Source organism: Schistocerca nitens, chromosome 11 (assembly GCF_023898315.1).
Source record: "Schistocerca nitens isolate TAMUIC-IGC-003100 chromosome 11, iqSchNite1.1, whole genome shotgun sequence".
Classification (NCBI taxonomy): domain Eukaryota; kingdom Metazoa; phylum Arthropoda; class Insecta; order Orthoptera; family Acrididae; genus Schistocerca; species Schistocerca nitens.
In genome coordinates this window covers 10949414-10968139 of record NC_064624.1, presented here as the reverse complement: position 1 = coordinate 10968139, position 18726 = coordinate 10949414, and the positions used below count along the sequence as shown (strand labels likewise).

Genomic DNA, 18726 nt, shown 5'->3' with positions numbered 1-18726 from the left:
TGTGACATGGTAATGGATCACTGGTGGACAACATTTACCGACTCTTGTTGTACAGGTCTGCACGTGCGTCGTACGAGTGTCGAGGGTGTCGTGTAAGGTGGGCTCGGTGGCGCCATGTTTCAGGACCTTCCGCCATGTCGGCAGCTTCTGAGGTTCAGAGGACGGCGGCCGTGGACCTGGGCGCCCTGCTAGACGCGGGCGACGGCGCGGTCGTGACGCTGGTGGCGGGAGAGACGCGGCTGGCGGCGCACCGCGCGGTCCTGGCCGCCAGGAGCCCCGTGTTCCGAGCCATGTTCCAGCACGACACGCTGGAGGCCAGCTGCGGCGAGGTCAGAATGGCGGACGTGGGGGGCCCTGTCCTCAGGCAGCTGCTGTCTTACATGTACACCCTGGAGGCACCCCAGCAGACCGACACGGCCCGGGAGCTGTTGACGGCAGCCGACAAATACGGCCTGTCAGCCCTGAAGGCCGCCTGCGAACAGCAGGTGGCGGCGCAGCTGGAGGTGGAGACGGCGGCGGCTGCCGCTGTGCTGGCGGTGAGGCACTCGTGCCCCAGCCTAACTGCGGCCGCCGTCCACTTCATAAGGGCCCACGAATATAAAGTAATGGCGACGCAGGGCTGGGCAGATGCTGTGCGTAGCTGCCCTGAGCATCTGATTGAAGTGAGTCGGCTGCTCGGTGAGCCACCAGCAGAACCCAGGTGAGCATGGGGCAAGATGTTGTTCTGTGTCTATCACTAACATACGTGTGTGTGTGTGTGTGTGTGTGTGTGTGTGTGTGTGAATTTCTGAGACTAAAATATTTGTCAGCGTATCACCTCGGATGTATCAGTGCTGTACAGTACCTGTGCATGGAATGCCATTCGCTGACAGCTCACGATGCCGTAATTGTCTTGTCACGACTGGTTTATTAAAGGTCCACATTGAACTCCTTTTGTCAGCAGTTACGTCAAGTAAAGAAATCAGACACTCTCAGATACTTCCATTCTCTCCTGCTCCAGTTTCCCCACAGTCCCATGTTCACTACCATACAGTGCTGTGCTCAGACGTACATTCTCGCAAATTTCTTCCTCACATTAACGCCCATGTTTGATACTAGTAGACTTCTCTCAGCCAGAAATGCCATTTTTACCTGTGCTACTCCGCTTTTGATGTTCTCCTTCCTCCATCTGTTATTTTGCTGCCTAGTTAGCAGAACTCCTCAACTTCAATTACTTTGTGACCATCAACCCTGACGTTAAGTTTCTCGCTGTTCTCATTTCTGCTACTTCCCATTACTTTCATTTTTATTCAATTTCATCTCAAACCATATTCCGTATTCATTAGCTTTTTCATTTCATTCCCTGTAATTCTTCCCCACTTTCATTGAGGAAAGCAACCTCATCAGCAGTTCTTATCATTAATGTCGTTTCATCCTGATTGCTTCTTCGATGTGTAGACTAAACAGTAAGAGAGAAACACTACATCCCTCTTTTACACACATTTTAATCCGAGCACTTCGTTATTCGTTTCCCAGTCTTATTGTTCCCTCTTCATTGTTGTAAATATTGCATCTCTCCTGTCTTTCCCAAACCTTACCCCTAATTTCCTCAGAGTTTCATTCATCTTGCTCAATTTGACACTGTCGAATGCTTTTTCCAGGTCGGCAAATCCTATGAACGTGGCTTGATTTTTCTTCAGTCGTGCTTCCATTATCAACAGCATATCAAAATTGTCCCTCTGATGCTTTTAACTTTCCTGAACCGACATCTGACAGAACTTCAATATCCTGTTCCAGTCTTATATACCGGGTGGTCAAAAAGTCAGTATAAATTTGAAAACTTAATAAACCACGGAATAATGTAAGAGAGAGAGAGAAAAATTGACACACATGCTTGGAATGACATGGTGTTTTATTAGGAAAAAAAAAAAAAAAACACAGACGCTTGAAAGATCAGTTGCGCATGTCGTTTGGTGATCATCATGTGCTCAGCCACCACTTTCGTCATGTTTGGCCTCCCAGGTCCCCAGACCTCAGACCGTGTGATTATTGGCTTTGGGGTTACCTGAAGTCATAAGTCTATCGTGATAGACAGACATTTCTAGGGATGCTGAAAGACCACATCCGACGACAATGCCTCACCATAGCTCCGGACATGCTTTACACTGCTGTTCACAACATAATTCCTCGACTACAGCTATTGCTGAGGAATTATGGTGGACATATTGGGCATTTCCTGTAAAGAACATCATCTTTGCTTTGTCTTACTTTGTTGTGCTAATTACTGCTATTCTGATCAGTTGAAGCGTCATCTGTCGGACATTTTCTGAACTTTTGTATCTTTTTGGTTCTAAAAAAACCCCATGTCATTCCAAGCCTGTGTGTCAATTTGTACATCTCTATCTTCATTATTCCGTGATTTATTCAGTTTTCAAATTTATATTGACTTTTTGATCACCCGGTATATTATTCTTGTCAGTAACTTGGATGCATGTGCTGTTAAGCTGATGGTGCAATAATTCTCATACTTGTCTTGATCTTTTTCTGAAAGTCAGATGGTGTATCACCAGACTCGTACATTCCACATTCGAACGTGAATAGTTATTTTGTTTCCACTTCTCCAAGGATATTAGAAATTCTGATGGAATGTTATTCATCCCTTCTGCCTTATTTGATATTGAATTTTCCATAGCTCTTTTAAATTCTGATTCTAATACTGGATCACCTATCTCTCCCATGTCGACTACTGTTTCTTCTTCTATTACGTCATCAGCCAAGTCTTTCACGCCATACAAGCATTCAGTGTATTCTTTCCATCTGTCTGCTATCTCCTCTACATTTAACAGTGGAATTCCGGTTCCACTCTTAATGTTACCCCCTTTGCTTTTAATTTCACCAAAGTTTGTTCTGACTTTCCTCTTATGCTGAGCCAATACTTCCAACAACCATTTCTTTTCCGATTTCTTCATCTTTTTCTGTGGCTATATGGCCTTAGCTTCTACACACTTCCTATTTATTTCATTCTTAAGTGAGTAGCACGTCTGTATTCCTGAATTTCCCTGAACATTTATGTACTTCCTACTTTCATCAACTGAAGCATTTCTTCGGTTACCCATGGTTTCTTTACAGTTGGCTTCTTTGTACCTATGTTTTTCTTTCCAGCTTCTGTGATTGTTTTTAGAGATATAAACTCCTCTTCAACCATGTACCTACTGATCTGTTCATTATCACAGTATCTATAGCCTCAGAGAACTGAAAGCACTCTTCATTCCTTAGTACTACTATATCCCACTTCTTTGCACACTGATTCTTCCTTGCTAGTCTCTTAAACTTCAGGGTACTCTTCATCACTACTAAATTGTGATCTGCATCTGTATCTGCTTCTGGGTATGCCTTACAGTTCAGTATCTAATTCCAGTATCTCTACGTGACGATAATGCTATGTAACTGAAATCTCCCCATATCTGACGTCCTTTTCCAAATGTACCTCCTCCTCTTGTGATTCCTCAACAAAGTATTCTCTATTGCTAGCTCAAATTATTGTACAACTCAACTAGTGTTTCGCCTCTCTCATTCCTGATACCAAGTCTATATTCTCCTGTAATCCTTTCTTCTACTGTTTCCTTTGCTGACTATTAGATTTTCATCTTCCTTTACATACTGAATTACCTGTTTAGTATCCTCACATAGTTTCTCTATATCTTCATCAACTTGCGATGTCTGCACGTATACCTGAACTATCGTTGTCGGCGCTGGTGTTAGTTCGCTGTCGATTCTGTTGGGAAGAACCCTATCACTGAAATGTTCACAGTAGCTCACTGTCTGCCCTAACCTCCTGCTCATAATGGATCCTACTCCTGTTGCGCCATTTTCTGCTGCTGTTGATATTACCCTATTCTCATCTGACCAGAAGTCCTTGCCTTTTTTCCATTTCACTTCAATGACCACAACCATATGCAGACTGAGCATTAGCATTTACACTACTGGCCATTAAAATTGCTACACCACGAAGATGACATGCTACAGATGCGAAATTTAACAGACACGAAGAAGATGCTATGATATGCAAATGATTAGCTTTTCAGAGCATTCACACAAGGTTTGCGCCTGTGGCGACACCTACAACGTGCTGATAACGAGGAAAGTTTCCAACCGATTTCTCATACACAAACAGCAGTTGACCGGCATTGCCTAATGAAACGTTGTTGTGATGCCTCCTGTAAGGAAGAGAAATGCGTGCCATCACGTTTCCGACTTTGATAAAGGTCGGATTGTAGCCTATCGCGAATGCGGTTTATCATATCGCGATATTACTGCTCGCGTTGGTCGAGATCCCATGACTGTCAGCAGAATATGGAATCGACGGGTTCAGGAGGGTAATACGGAACGCCGTGCTGGATCCCAATGGCCTCATATCACTAGCAGTCGAGATGACAGGCATCTTATCCGCGTGGCTGTAATGGATCGTGCAGCCACGTCTCGATCCCTGAGTCAACAGATGGGGACGTTTGCAAGACAACAAACATCTGCACGAACAGTTCGATGACAATTTGCAGCAGCACGGACTATCAGCTCGGAGACCGTGGCTGCGGTTACCCTTGACACTGCATCATAGACAGGAGCACCTGCAATGGTGTACGCGACGACGAACCTGGGTACACAAATCGCAAAACATCATTTTTTCGGATGAATCCAGGTTTTGTTTACAGCATCGTGATGGTCGCATGCGTGTTTGGTGACATCGCGGTGAACACACATTGGAAGCATGTATTTGTCATTCCCATCACCTGGTGTGATTGTATGGGGTGGCATTGGTTACACGTCTCGGTCACCTCTTGTTCACATTGACGGCACTTTGAACAGTGGACGTTACATTGCAGATGTGTTACGACCCGTGGCTCTACCCTTCATTCGATCACTGTGAAACCCTACATTTCAGCAGGATAATGCACGACCACATGTTGCAGGTCCTGTACGGGCCCTTCTGGACACACAAAATGTTAGTGTGTTGCCCTGGCCAGCACATTCTCCAGAACTCCCAGCAATTGAAAACGTCTGGTAATTGTGGCCAAGCAACTGGCTCGTCACAATACGCCAGTCACTACTCTTGATGAAATGTGGTATCGTGTTGAAGCTGCATGGGCAACTGTACCTGTACACGCCATCCGAGATCTGTTTGACTCAATGCCCAGGCGTGTCAAGGCCATCACTACGGCCAGTGGTGGTTGTTCTGGGTACTGATTTCTCAGGATCTATGCAGCCAAATTGCGTGAAAACGTAATCACATGTCAGTTCTAGTATAATATATTTGTCCAATGAATACCCATTTATCATATGCATTTCTTCTTGGTGTAGCAATTTTAATGGGAAGTAGTGTATTATTTTCCAGCTTTACTACCACATTCTAACTCCTCACGTTCCACGTCTGGACTCGTATAATGTCATCCCTTGGTTGGTTATTCAATCTTTTTGTCAGGTCATGTCACTCTTGGCAGTCGCAGGTATCTGAATGGCGAGTAGTCGGGAAGCTCTTGGCAGGATCGTCATGATACGTGTTCAGTTACAGGCCACATGTCTTGTTGATACTCTTTGTGTATCTTTAATGAAGTGGTTTCCATTTCCTTCTGCATCCTCATGCCACTTATGATTGCTGAATCTTCCACTAACCTAAAGGGTAAGGCAGGGCCCTGAGCCTCCGTGATCCCCTCCGCCCACTTTGACAAGGCTGTTGGCTGAATGAGGGTGACCTTTTATGCCGGGAGCCTTCGGCTGCCAATGCTGATGATTTTTATTCACAATGTGAATGGCGGGGTTCGAGCCCAGGATCTAGGACGACGATACCTCTAGACGCCGGGCTCCAAACAGCAGGGTAATGATTCCAGGCGCCACGTGGGGTAGCAGTGCGGTCTGAGCCACCTCGTCACGGTCTGCGCGGCTCCCCCCTCACCCCCCTCCTGTTGGAGGTTCGAGTCCTCCCTTGGGCATAGGTGTGTGTGTGTTGTCCTTAGCGTAATTCAGTTTAAGTTAAAGTAGTGTGTAAGCGTAGGGACGGATGGCCTCAGCAGTTGGATCCCATAACATCTTTCCTAAAATTTACAAATTTTTTTACAGCCGTCCAGTAGAGAAGGTGCTGTGAGCACAGGGGCTCCTCATGCACATTGTGAGTGAACGACAAGAGAATTATCCAGTCAGCACGACAGCATGGTCACACACAGTGGTGGGCCTTACAGTCACATTGTGTTCTCGTCTCTGTTCAGCCATCACCCGCAATATGTGCCATGCCTCTCCTCCTAGGAAACACACAGGTACTGGTTACCTCACTGTACTGGATGCTGGAGGAGCAGGCGGCAAATCTCTGCCCTCCAGTCACATCTGTAATCGTCTCTGGCGCTGCCGGAGGCCGTCCAGTGGAATGCACCAGTTTGCTCCTACTGGGACACGCCAGATTACGTTGCCTATGGATCTGTTTGAGTCTGAAGCATCTTCTACAATGTCAGTACTGATGTGACGGTTAGATCCGACTCCTATTCGTCAGTCTCTGTCTCTCAGATACATATGCTTCATACAAGGCTGTCTCCTTTATTTTTCAAATTTTTTGGAATGTGTATGCAATTACTTGACAAGTTGTAAACATTGCCTGTGAGGCAATGTTGCCTGTACTGCCTGACCCACTTTTTCTTGTAACAGCAGCCTGTAGTGTAATCTTCTCAATCTCAGTCTTTCTTGTCCAGTTTAAAATGGAGGATAATGTTTGAGTCAGAAACACATAACCCTTGCTGTCTTTTTCAAGAAATCGAATTATAGAGACATTACATGCCTGTATGATTTTGTCTGCTTAACTGAGAAGCAAATTTTGAAACCACTCATTGTAACGTTTGCAGTATAGCTGTTGTAGTTCCTGGTCATCGCCTTCTTCATTCCCTCAGGCCTCAAACGTATTGCATGGTAGTTATCCACTGTTCATCAAAATATCAGCCTATCAAACAACTCCTGTATGTAAGTTGGTACCAGATTATATCTTCTCTATCTCCTCCCCCCCCCTTCTCTCTCTCTCTCTCTCTCTCTCTCTCTCTCTCTCTCTCTCTCTCTATGTCTTCAGTGACATCATTGAGCCTCCATACATTAGGTTTCAACCAACCTCACAAGCCAGCCGACTTGAACTGCTTGCCAGGCTGTGCTCGACAGGTGTTGTGTGACTGAGGCAGAGCTGCTGGCCCCTGCGGCCGGGCTCTTGTGTCCAGTTCGGTGTCCGCCGCCTCCAGCCACGCCTCTTGTTTTGCAGCGCGCCGGCCGCCCCCGCCGACCGGCCGCCCAGCGGCAGCAGCCGGACCACCGCCGCCGCCCCCGCCACCCCCGCCGCCCGCCGATCTCCCCCGCCGCCCGACAGCGCCGCCGTCTCCCGCCTGCGGTGAGTGGCCGCTGCAAGTCCGCGACTTGTACCCTCACGCCAACAATTACTGCCGTGTCAACCAAACGTTATACTAACGAAGAAATCGAATTTCAAAGTTTTTAAAATGTTAAATGGCACCCAGGTTACAGTTATCAGGAAAAATTATTTCCTTGCTTTGCGGTGTGTTTAGTGTAGTTGCCACTTTCGATGGTCTTTATGCGTGCTACAAATTACTCGTGAAGGAAATGGGTGTGAAGCCAGGGTTTCAGTGCATCGGCATTCACGTAACCTAGAGGATGCATTAATGAATCGTTGCGTATACAGGTGTATGCACAGGCCCAAAAGAAAAGAAAAAACAGTGATAAAGTAAGAGTAAGCAGAATTAGAAGTAAGAGGGCTCAAAACCGGCTGTTAACAGCAGAGGGTGTTGATATGGCTTGTTTAGTGCGTGTCCTCAAATATTTTTCGAATTTGCTTGAGATGACTTTCCTGGATGGATACTTTCGTATTGTAGGGCATTTTCTGAGGCCTCAGGTGATCACCAGTTCAGTACTGGAGGGCACCGCGGAGGGTAAATGTCGAAGAGGGAGACCAAGAGATGAGTACACTAAGCAGATGGAGGAGGATGTAGGTTGCAGTAGGGACTGGGATATAGTAGCATGGAGAACTGCATCAAACCAGCCTCTGGACTGAAGACCACAACAACACAACTTTCGTACATAGCAGCCACTGATGATCTTAATGCAAATTAAAGCTCTGGTAGTAGCGTTTAGAAATGAAGAAATTCAGAAAACATCAGCCACAATGAAAGTTGGAGTCAGGGGTGAAGGCACGCTCAGGTGGGTTGGCGGCTGCGGTGCCCGTCGACGATAGGCGGGAAACGAGGTCAGCTCTGCTGTGGGCGTGGCAGGGTGGAGGCGTGTGCAGCACTGCACACCCCGCCCGTCTTAAACCACGCCCTGCAGCTGGTGGCATCTGCCGGGCGTCTCGAGCACAGTATCTCCAGTCAGCGCAGAGCAGTTTTTTCCTTAACAACTTCCTAATATTCATCTCGCTTGTTTGGAATCAGCGACCGATGCTAGTGGACATACATAGTTGGCTTTATAAAAAAGTATGCCTTACAGCCAACCGAAAGGTTTACAAGATGGCTTCACTGAGGCTCCACTGACATAGCTGGTTTTGAACTTGAAGAAGGTGCTCGATGTACCAGAATAACATCTGCACAGGACTAGGACTAGCAACATTGCGACTATTCAGCATGCCATTTGAAACTGATCAGAGCAGAATGCAGCAAGACGCAGTAGAATAGAGGAGTGTCGTAAGTTTCAAGTGGGAAAGTAGGTGCACAATAAATGCTGTAACTTAAATATATGCACTTACTTTAAAAAACAGATTGCTCCCCCTATACGGAGATTCACGGATTTCGTGGCTCGGTTACATATCGTGGTCAGCTGTAGACACGTACAGCGTGTGGATCTACTTGTGATCGAACCACCGGCCTCGTATTGTTACAATCCAGTTTCGTTATTCTATTAGTGAAGCAAGGGTTGCATCGTTCTGTCTACCGGAACCGTCTGTGATAACGTCTCGGTGTTGCACCGCCCAGAACCCTACCAGGCTGCCTTAATGATTTGCTTTTTTTTCCCCCTAGTTCACTATATTATAACGACGGTTTGTTTTCATACATTGACACGTTTGTCGGATATATAGCGATTGTCAGCTGCCATTGATGGAAACACAGCCTGACTGTGTGCCACTCCCACCTGCATAGCTCCATAAATGTGCGAACTTCAGGTACATTAACTTCTTACACGGGAAACAGCCTCTTCACACTCTGTACAGTATCACTGTGGGCAAGTGGCAAAATAGCACCACGGAATAACAATTCTGACTGCAGAGGAGTGAAGCTCAGCTTACACACCAATAGTGAAAGCTACTCACAGCTACTACTGGATTTACACTACTATTATTGTCGAGGGTAAAACTAATGAGAGTAATTACAGCCTTATCGGAAACAGTGTCCTCCCAGTGGCAGGGCGTGGCCAGGGTTTAACGTGGCGTGGTAGGTCCCTGGCCTTTGCAGAAATGGAAAAGCAGGGAAGCGGGCATGAAGTGTTCCGGACAAACCCGCTGTGTGACGAAACACCACGATGGACCCGTCAGGCGCCTTTCATTGTGCCACCTGCGTGCAGGTACCGTTTTTAGCAAAGTGTTTATCGGTATGCCTGAACGTCCAACGTTTTAAACTCTCGCTGTAAAGGGGATAGGCAGGCTGCTAGCTCAGGGTGTATACGACCCGGGAGATCCGGGCAAAACCCGGGAATTGTTTAGAATTGCGGCAACTTTTCACCGTTTCAGTTTTGAGTTAAATTTTTGTGACTTCGGTTGGTGAGAACCAATACTATAACAAAGGATATTACTGTACCCTGTCACTGCAGAATAATACTTCAGCAACAAAACATGAACGACAGAAAAGAAACGAAAATAAAACTTTAGTTGCGAAGGAAATGCGCCTCATAGAACAAGAAAACACAGTGCTCATACAAGCTTCTGCCAACAGCAAAGTATGTCAAAGGCTTTAGGAAGACTATGCAGTGATCGATTACAACAAATTGCCTCGACGTGACAACTGTTTGAATTCGATTCGTCTGAACAGTTGCGGGCGGCCTCTCGCGCATGCGCAGTCGAGTGGCGTGTGAGCAGTCCGTGCTCCCTGTTGTGGTTACAGAAGTGTGGCTGGGAGCCGCCATCTGACGCCGCCGCCCTTGGGAGATGTGGTGGACCCGGGGCTGGTGCAGAGAGCAGCCCCAGCTGTGGCGGGCGGGTGGGTCGCCCCCACGTGGCCTGTGTGTACGTTCAGCGGTTTTACTGTTTCCTCTTCGTTTATTGCTCTCATGTTAAATTAAAACAAAACGGATTTTTGTCACCGGGACCTATCAACTGAATTAAAATACGTTCGCATAATTAAGGAAGGCTAAAATATGTTGTCAGTTTCAGATTTTATTTCCACTTTTGACAGTCAACCATTAATCGCCTTGCAGAAGAATGAAGTTATTTTTCGCTAAAGAGAAGTGGCTTTTATTAATCTTTCGCGCTGAGGCAGTGAGTTTATTTGAAACAAAGTGTTTAATTTCACACTATTGCCTAGTTTCAACTGTTCGCTGCGCATCAGGTGCACTTATGGCATTATACCATAATAAAGAACCAAACATGATGTAATGCAGTACTGGTGCTGCAAGAAAATTTACATCGGAATCTCGACTTAGGAATGTGCACTTTAAGCCGAATTGTGCATTTTAGTGCGGTGCACGAAATCCGGATGCTTTTGAAGTAATCCTCTGATGTCTTGTTTCTTTTATGGCATAATGTAAGATGTTTCAGAGTTTTACACGTACGAACATGAGGGCCTCCTGCGTCATGGTAGCTGCGCAAGCGCGGTGACTCCTTCCACCTGGCGCTCTCTGTCAACTGCTGAAACGAACCTCATATTTCTAACAGGTCGCAGGAAAATACTGAGAATGGTGGTTTGAAAAACGTACAGCGTAAATTTCCTTTTACGCAAGATGAACTATGTGCGAGAACGTACGATGGATTTATTAAATGACAGAGCGTTTGACTCTCATTTAAAAATGAACTCTTCGGTGACGGGCCATTTAGAGGAATTTCGAGCCCAGAAGATGAGACATTTAGGTCGTTATTAAAAGTTCTACAATCACTTTAGCGTGACGTGTCTTAAAGTGTAACACGCGCACAGATCATCAACATTGTATGTGCAGCCTTAGCTTCTCTTGCAGCTTATTAATCTTTGAGACCAATATTGTATGTGAATGCTGTGTATATTAATTTAAACATCAACTTTTCTTATTTGTGTCTTAACGCTACTTAACGAGTGATGTTGCTGTTGGCCGACCACATCACTTGTCGTGTGCTGTGATCACCTGGCGAGATCACGTGACTTGAGCTATGGCTGGCTTACAAAAGCTCACCGCAATCTCGATTTCAATGCATCGGAAAGTAACTTGCGGTGTCTGGGGGAATCTGAATTCATACGTCCATAATAGGAACATATGGACGACATCAAAGGTCTTGCAAAACGTTTTTTCCTCACCGAGTTTAGTTTTCTAAAGGGCTGGGAAATTTTACGTAGGTATAACAGTCAGAGAATAGTTGAGTTCTACAGTGCCGAGGAAGAGTATAGTGTCGCTTAACACGGAAAAAGTGTATTTTGATCCGGGAGAAAGTGTATTTTTAACCGGGGAATCCAGGAAAAATGCGGGATTTTTTTTTCCTTGTGCACGTATACACGCTGTATAGCTTGTTGATGTACAGAACATGTAATAATAAGTCGATAGTTCTACAACTCTACAACCAGCAGTATATTTACAATATGCAGCCGATATTTTTATACGCAGGAGTGTCCCGATATTTTGTCCGCCGACACACACCTTTTTCAAGAAATCGAGACTCGGTATCGATATTGTAATAAATATCGATGTATTGCATACTACATATTTTTAAAAATATCCTGGTGTAGCGCCGACTGCCGTTCCGCAGCCGAAGTCTGTCAATTGCGGCCGTGCGGCCATCAGAGAAGACGGCGGCAGCCCTTGCAGGCGAGCCAGCCGAGTAGAGGGGGCAGCCCGGCCGACGCTCGGCCCTTCCTGCAGCTCGCGTGCGCCACGCCGCAGCCGCCTGCGTCTGCAGACACGGCTGTCGGCTCAGCCTAACATTCGACCTGGTCTCAGCCTGAAGGCACGCGGTTGCTTCCTGACGGTGAAACACCTGGTCTCAGGTCGAAATTACAAACTACTCGAAATTGTACGTAGACAGAATACACTTTATTTAAATACTTTGAGCACATACTGAAATGTGTTGCACAGTCGCTGACAGGCGGTAGGGGCGTCGCTTGTGAGGGTCGCCTGCCCTGGCCGCCCTCTGCCCTGGACGCGGTACAGTGTGTCCGTCAAGTCGTGCGCCCTCTCCGCTCCACAGTGCTGTCCCGGCGACCCAGTCTGGCCACACAGCCTGGCGGCGCCCACTCCCACCTCGGCGACTGCCCTGTCCAGAAAAACACGACATTGTGGAGTGAATTGCACTAACACGGGAACAAGAGTCTAATGTCAGCGTTCCCGTATCTGTTTGAAATATAAAAGCGGATGCCTGTTCGTGTGAATGCGTGTTAGTGTACAACTTCATCCATTATTCGCGCATACATTCCGTCCGGTACGGTTTTTAAACAACAGATAGTGCAGCTGTACTGGAGAATTTAAGCCTTTCCTTCGATGGGGTGCTCTGAAACGCGAAAGCTCTTGCAACACGAGTAGTACTCAAAAGAAACGGGGAATTCGCAATTTTGCGTTTCTTATAACTGAGATTCGCAAGACTTTTTTGTCGTTGTGTAGGTAAACATGTCTGAAATGTATGTCTCCACCAGGGAAATGGGATATTTACTCTGTGGTCACATCTTGGAAAGGTTATTGGTGTGTTAGTAGAATTGGCGATTATTTGTTTAATGCCGGCCGGAGTGTCCGAGCGGTTCTAGGCGCTGCAGTCTGGAACCGCACGACCGCTACGGTCGCAAGTTCGAATCCTGCCTCGGGCATGGATGTGTGTGATGTCCTTAGGTTAGTTAGATTTAAGTAGTTCTAAGTTCTAGGGGACTTATGACCACAGCAGTTGAGTCCCATAGTGCTCAGAGCCATTTGGACCATATTTGTTTAATGTAAAAGCGGATTATCGCGTTTGTATTAAATTTGGCTATGAGAACGCAGTGAAAGTCATCAACCTTTTAGAGACATTAGATATTGCTTTTGTCGAATCTACTGTCAGTACGGGAAGTGTTTATGACTGGTGTAAATGTTTCTTCCACGTCAACAGTTCGGTGCAGCACAAAGTCCTGTCACAAGGTGAAACGGTCAGCAAGCAGTAAAACCTACAAACTCAACGCCAGCGGCATGACGCAATCCGAAAAAAAAAAAAAAAACCCTCCAGATTTGTGGCGGAACAGTTGATGATTCCTGCACTGCGATAACGCATCTGCTTAGAGTTCGTTGAGTGTTCGTGAGTGTTTGGCTAAAAACCATACTGTGGTGACGCCCTTGGCTACACGATCACCCGATGTGAAATTTTGTTCCTAAAAATTACGACGAACCGTAAAGGGCTGTCGTTTTCATAGACAGATGAGATTTGAAATGCATCGCTGAGAGAACTACAGGGTATCACAGCAAAACTTCCAGAATTGTATGAGGAAGCGTAACAAACTCTGGAAGAATACTATTCACATGTAATAAAGAATGTTTTGATGAAGACAACATTTATGTAGAGTAATACATAAACGCAGTAGTGGATCAAATAATCACGGCTCTCGCTTTCAATAATATTGTCCGTGTGGCGACCTACGTTTTGTTAACAGACGAGGAAGTTGTATTTCTGTACTTAGAGATGTCATTAGTTGCCTGTGTTTCCTTCCCAAGTGTCGGAAGGGATTGCTGTAAAGGGAAACTAGCATTGGAGGTGTGTTTCTCTGAAGCTCAGAGATCGGTTACCAACAGGATGCTGAGGTCACAAGAGGTGACTCTTTGGAGTGAATTAGGAGAAAAAGTTACAACTCAGTTAGTAATGACATGGAGTGCACCAATTTTTAACGGGAAGTGGCAGCAGATTTCGATAGTGGGATACTGGTATGTGTCTGTGATACGCTGGTTGATCTGTATCGTAGACGGGAGATTTCTAGATTTGTAACTCGTGGCTGGGGAGAAGTGTATTGAGGGCTGCTGGAAGTTTCGCGTCTGTGACTGTTTCTTTCATTCGCTGTGTCTCTGTGTGTGTGTGTGTGTCTGTGTAGTAGAGTGAGAGAGTGTCGATGTTTTGTGCAGGAGCCTCTCTCAACAGGAGAGAGGGAGGAGGCTGATAGAGGCGGCCGAGCAGGGCGCGGTGGAGCAGCTGCGCGAGTTGCTGGCGGCGGGGGCGGACGTGGGGGCGAGGGAGGAGTGTGGGGGCGACTATACCGCCCTGCACGTGGCAGCAGACGGGGGTCACGAGGCGGCGGCCAGCTGCCTCGTCGGCGCCGGCGCGGAGGTCGACGCCAGGGACGGCTCGGGGCAGAGGACGCCCCTGCACTGGGCTGCAGAGAACGGCCACGCTGGTGTGGTGCGGCTGCTGGTCGGCGCCTCTGCTGACCCCAACGCCAGGGATCGGTGGGGGGAGACGCCGCTGCACTCGGCGGTAGCGGGGGGCAGCGCAGAGGCGGCGGCTGAGCTCCTCCTGGCGGGGGCGGACAGGGGGGCCCGGGATGTGTATGGCAGGACCCCCCTGGACCTCGACAGGGAGAATGACGACCAGGAGCTGGTGGATATGCTGACACAACGCTGACATACGGCATTCAGGAAGCACAATCACTTGCATCATATGTGTTGGTCTTTCAAATAAAGAACACAAAAATCAATCCTTTGTTCATTTATTTGTACATACCATTTTGTGCTGTGTATGACAACTCCGGTAACACCGTGACAACGACGAGAGATACCTGTAAACTAACGTGAGGAGCCCTTCAGTCTGTAAAATACTTCACGATCAGTTTTTGCAAAAGCTGAGTAACAACTGAAAAACACTCCACTATTACTAAGCACCACTTGTCTCTCTCAAGATTGTCTTCCTCACGGGGTACAACATATGCAAGAAACTTACAAGAACACAGCCGACATCTATCACGACCGCCTGCACTTCAAAACGTCACCAATCAAACTCTTTGAAGACACGAATGGCGCAATATTGTTGGTTGTCTACCACATCATGCAGCTGCATTAATGTTCGTTGTTCGAACCAGTCCACTGCATTACCCCATTACTGGAAACTACATGCTGCTAGCATGTGTGGTGCTATGTTACACCAGCATAAACTGCACCATACTGAGATTACTGGCACACGAGTCGAGGAAATGCTTCAAACTGTTGGTGAGATTCTAATGAGCAACTTGCTGTTACGTTAATTCAAATGTAGATGTGACTGCCGATGTAAATTACACACTTTCCCATACTGTCGCCATCTGTGTATGTGCGTGTCGTTATTTCGTAACTTTCGTCACCTGAGCCTACGACGTTTAATAAAAATGACGGAACGAGCAGCGGGGATGTCAAAAACAAAACGCACTACGACAACTAAGTTTCAAAAGACGTTTCCTGTGACAGCAGTGCTACACTGGAGCGAATCGCTGGTGGTTACAGAGAGGGAAGAGATTCATGTCCACTGTGCACAGAGGGGGTTCTTATAAAGTGTCAAGCGATGTGAAAGACTCGTAAAACGTTGACGTCGAAAGTGAACTGGGCGGATTGAGCGTGGGAGGTTCCTTTCCGTATCGACAGCAACAACTTATTTTTCCAGATTTTAGGTTTCAACGTGACGCTGCAGCTAAGGGAACAGTGCAGAATACAGCAGTGGCGGCGGCGAACGAGAAGGCGTTCCCCGCGCATGCGCCGGCAGCGGATTCGCCCCGCGGCGTGACGGTGAGTGGCTGGGGTGAGGGCTCGCGAGCCAGCCGTGGGGCCGCGAGAGAGACTCGCGCCCGCCTGCCTCCAGTACTCGGCTGCGAGACGGACCTGCAACTTCCCCTCAGTCAGCATCGGCCGCCAGGGCCCACCTGTGGCGCAGCAGGCGGTCTCGTGTGTATCCGCTAGACGGCGAAACAAACAACTTACACCCACACATTCACACCACGTTATGATCGGAAACAGAAAACACACCAAATTTTCTTAATCTGGCAGTACAAAAAAGAACAGCACCCATGGCTTCACAATATTCGGGAAACCGACAGCCACGAAGCATCGCCGTTCACAAACTGCCGAATCACCCGGTGGCGCACGAGCTTCAGATTCGGACTGCACAATTTGAACAGAACATCCGTAAGCAAACACCATCACACAAAGCAGCTACACACAATAAAACATACCAGAGGAAAATAATGGCAAGTCTCATATGATCGAGAAATTAAACCAACAAATTAGTAGAGAGAAAAGGAACACACACACACACACAGAGAGAGAGAGAGAAAGAGAGTAAAGAGAGGTCTCGCTTCCCCCCTGTTCCGGCTGTCCCACAGTCTGTAAAACACTCCCACGCAATGCTGACGTGCATCCTCGAAAAATCCTTTCTCAAATTAAGGCTGGTGTTTGGCACTGACAGACTGCTTTTGATCACGAATTCCCCTTTTTTCCCCGTACTACACCGTTTTCATATTCCCCTGCTTCTCCTCCTTCGTGTGTTAGTTTTGCATCCAAGACATCAGAATTACTTCTTTCCGTCAACTTTGACGTCTCCAATTTCGATCCCAACTTTCCCGCTAATCTCATTCCTATTCACGGCACTAGTTTCGTTTCTCTTTGCTTTACTCTCCGTCCACAATCTGTATATATTAGACTGCTTATTTCTTTCAACAGGCCCTGCGATTCTATCGCACTTTCACTCCTGATACCAATGTCATCAGCGAACCGTATCACTGATATCGTTTCACCTTGAGTTTAAATCCGACTCCTGGACTTTTCTTTCATTTCCTTCATTATTTCTCCGCTGTATTGATTGAATATTTGCAAAGAAAATCTGCATCCCTGTCTTCTACACTTTGTGCTCCGTCCGCTTCGTTCTTGGCCTTTCATTTTTATTTTTTCACTTTTAATCCATGACTTTTACCATATCACCCGTTTTTACCCTAAAGATTAGACCAGTTTTCCTGAGAATTTACAACAGTTTGCACCATTTTAGACTGCCCAATCCTTTTTCTATGTCGACAGGTACAATAAGCGTGTCCCGGTTGTTTGTAAGTCTGACTTCCGTTATCGAGCGCAACGGCAGAACCGCCTCTCCGGCGCCTTTTTTACCTTTCCTAAAGCCAACTGATTGTCGTCGAACAGATCGTTAATTTTCTTTTCCACTCTTCGGTACATTATTCTTGTCACTCACGCGATGCTAAACGGTTTGTAGTTTACTTCTCGTAGTTGTCCGTCCCTCCTATATTCGAGATTCTGCAGACGACTTTTTGTTTCGAATGTCTAATAGTAAGAGGGCCATTCAATAACTAAATTGGTCTGGAGAAAAAAGCGTTCATTTTTACAAAACAATACTTTCACTACGCTCCAACATAATCGCTTTGAACTTTTATGCACTTGTTACAATGGGCTAGAAGCTCTGTTATTCCGGCTGCAAAGAACTCCTTATATTGATGTTTGGACCAGTTTGCCACAAACTTTTTCACGTCCTCGTTGCCCTGGAACCTCTTCCCACGTAATGCCTTCTCCAGTGCAGTAAACGAATGTAAATCACTAGGAGCTAAATCAGGACTGTGAGCGGGATGAAGCCGTACTTCCCAGCCCATTTTGTCGATGGTTTGACGGGTTAGTTGAGCAATATGAGGACGTGCGTTGTCTTGCTGGAGAACCACACCTCTCCTCTGAGATCCACAGCGTCTGTCTCTCACTGCTGGCTTCAACTTGTCCAAAATCCGTGTAGTATTGGCTGTTCATTGTACGCTGCTCTTCGCGACAGTCACAAAAAACTGGACCCTCACCATCCGAAAACACCGTCAACATAACTTTTCCTGCTGATGCTTGGGTATGTCTGCAAACTCGAAGCTTCTTCTGCAAACCTACTCGAATATTCTCCGGTAGCAAATTCGGCCAATAATTTTGGATATTTCGCAGAAATGCGTATCCGTTGTGCCTTATTAGAGCGGCGCTCCTCCAAAGCTCTGTGTGATGTCGTCAGCCACACGACGACACCGCCGCCCGAGAGAGCGACCGGCCGGCTGCAGACGCAGCAGAGGGGCTGCCGCGCCGGCCAGAGGCTACTCAGCCAGCGGCGGAGCTCGCGCTGGCCGCGAGGCGCAGTCGCGCCGGTCTGCAGGTCAGCGGTCAGCCGGCGCCGACGTCAGGCGGTCCTCGTCTGCAGCCCAGTCACTGCTGCCGTCAAGCCCAGTTCCGAGCCAGTCTTCAAATACACCGGATTCCAAATTCGAGATTACGAGAGATTAATTCGTCACTGCGAGATTTATGACTTGTAAATTATGCCATTCTACAGAGGTGCAGTCTAGTCGCGTCTTCTATAATTGTCAACCAGCTGATCATCGGCTACAGCAAAGCAATAAATACTTTCTTATTTTGTAATCCTGCTAATTAATTGTGTTTTCCTGCTGTAGCTACCAAGCAGTCTCGGCACAGTAGAAGCCACGTTTCCACCTGCTTGCCTACCTCATATTTGGCACATGTCGATGGACTGTACTATGGTGGAAGATCGGGAGCCATCACTCTATTGCCTGTTACACCTAAACTGCACCCTATACGCTTTCCGTAGCGTCCGACATGTCTCCTCCG

At 47.0% G+C, this 18726-nt stretch overlaps 1 protein-coding gene across 1 annotated transcript; it reads left to right on the top strand.

Moving 5' to 3' along the window:
* The first annotated feature begins 220 nt into the window (after nucleotides 1-220).
* On the top strand, nucleotides 221-14740 carry LOC126213344 (poly [ADP-ribose] polymerase tankyrase-1-like). Its single transcript, XM_049941042.1, has 3 exons — nucleotides 221-700; nucleotides 7262-7387; nucleotides 14245-14740. Exons 1-3 carry the CDS (start codon nucleotides 291-293, stop codon nucleotides 14738-14740), a joined length of 1032 nt encoding a protein of 343 aa, XP_049796999.1. The 5' UTR covers nucleotides 221-290.
* Nucleotides 14741-18726: the final 3986 nt, after the last annotated feature.

Bases quoted from the DNA above. Each gene is read 5' to 3' on its own strand.
- LOC126213344 (XM_049941042.1), top strand. From the start codon at position 291: ATGTTCCAGCACGACACGCTGGAGGCCAGCTGCGGCGAGGTCAGAATG. The intron at 701-7,261 runs GTGAGCATGGGG...CTTGTTTTGCAG, and splicing joins GAGCCACCAGCAGAACCCAG to CGCGCCGGCCGCCCCCGCCG. The intron at 7,388-14,244 runs GTGAGTGGCCGC...TGTTTTGTGCAG, and splicing joins GCCGCCGTCTCCCGCCTGCG to GAGCCTCTCTCAACAGGAGA.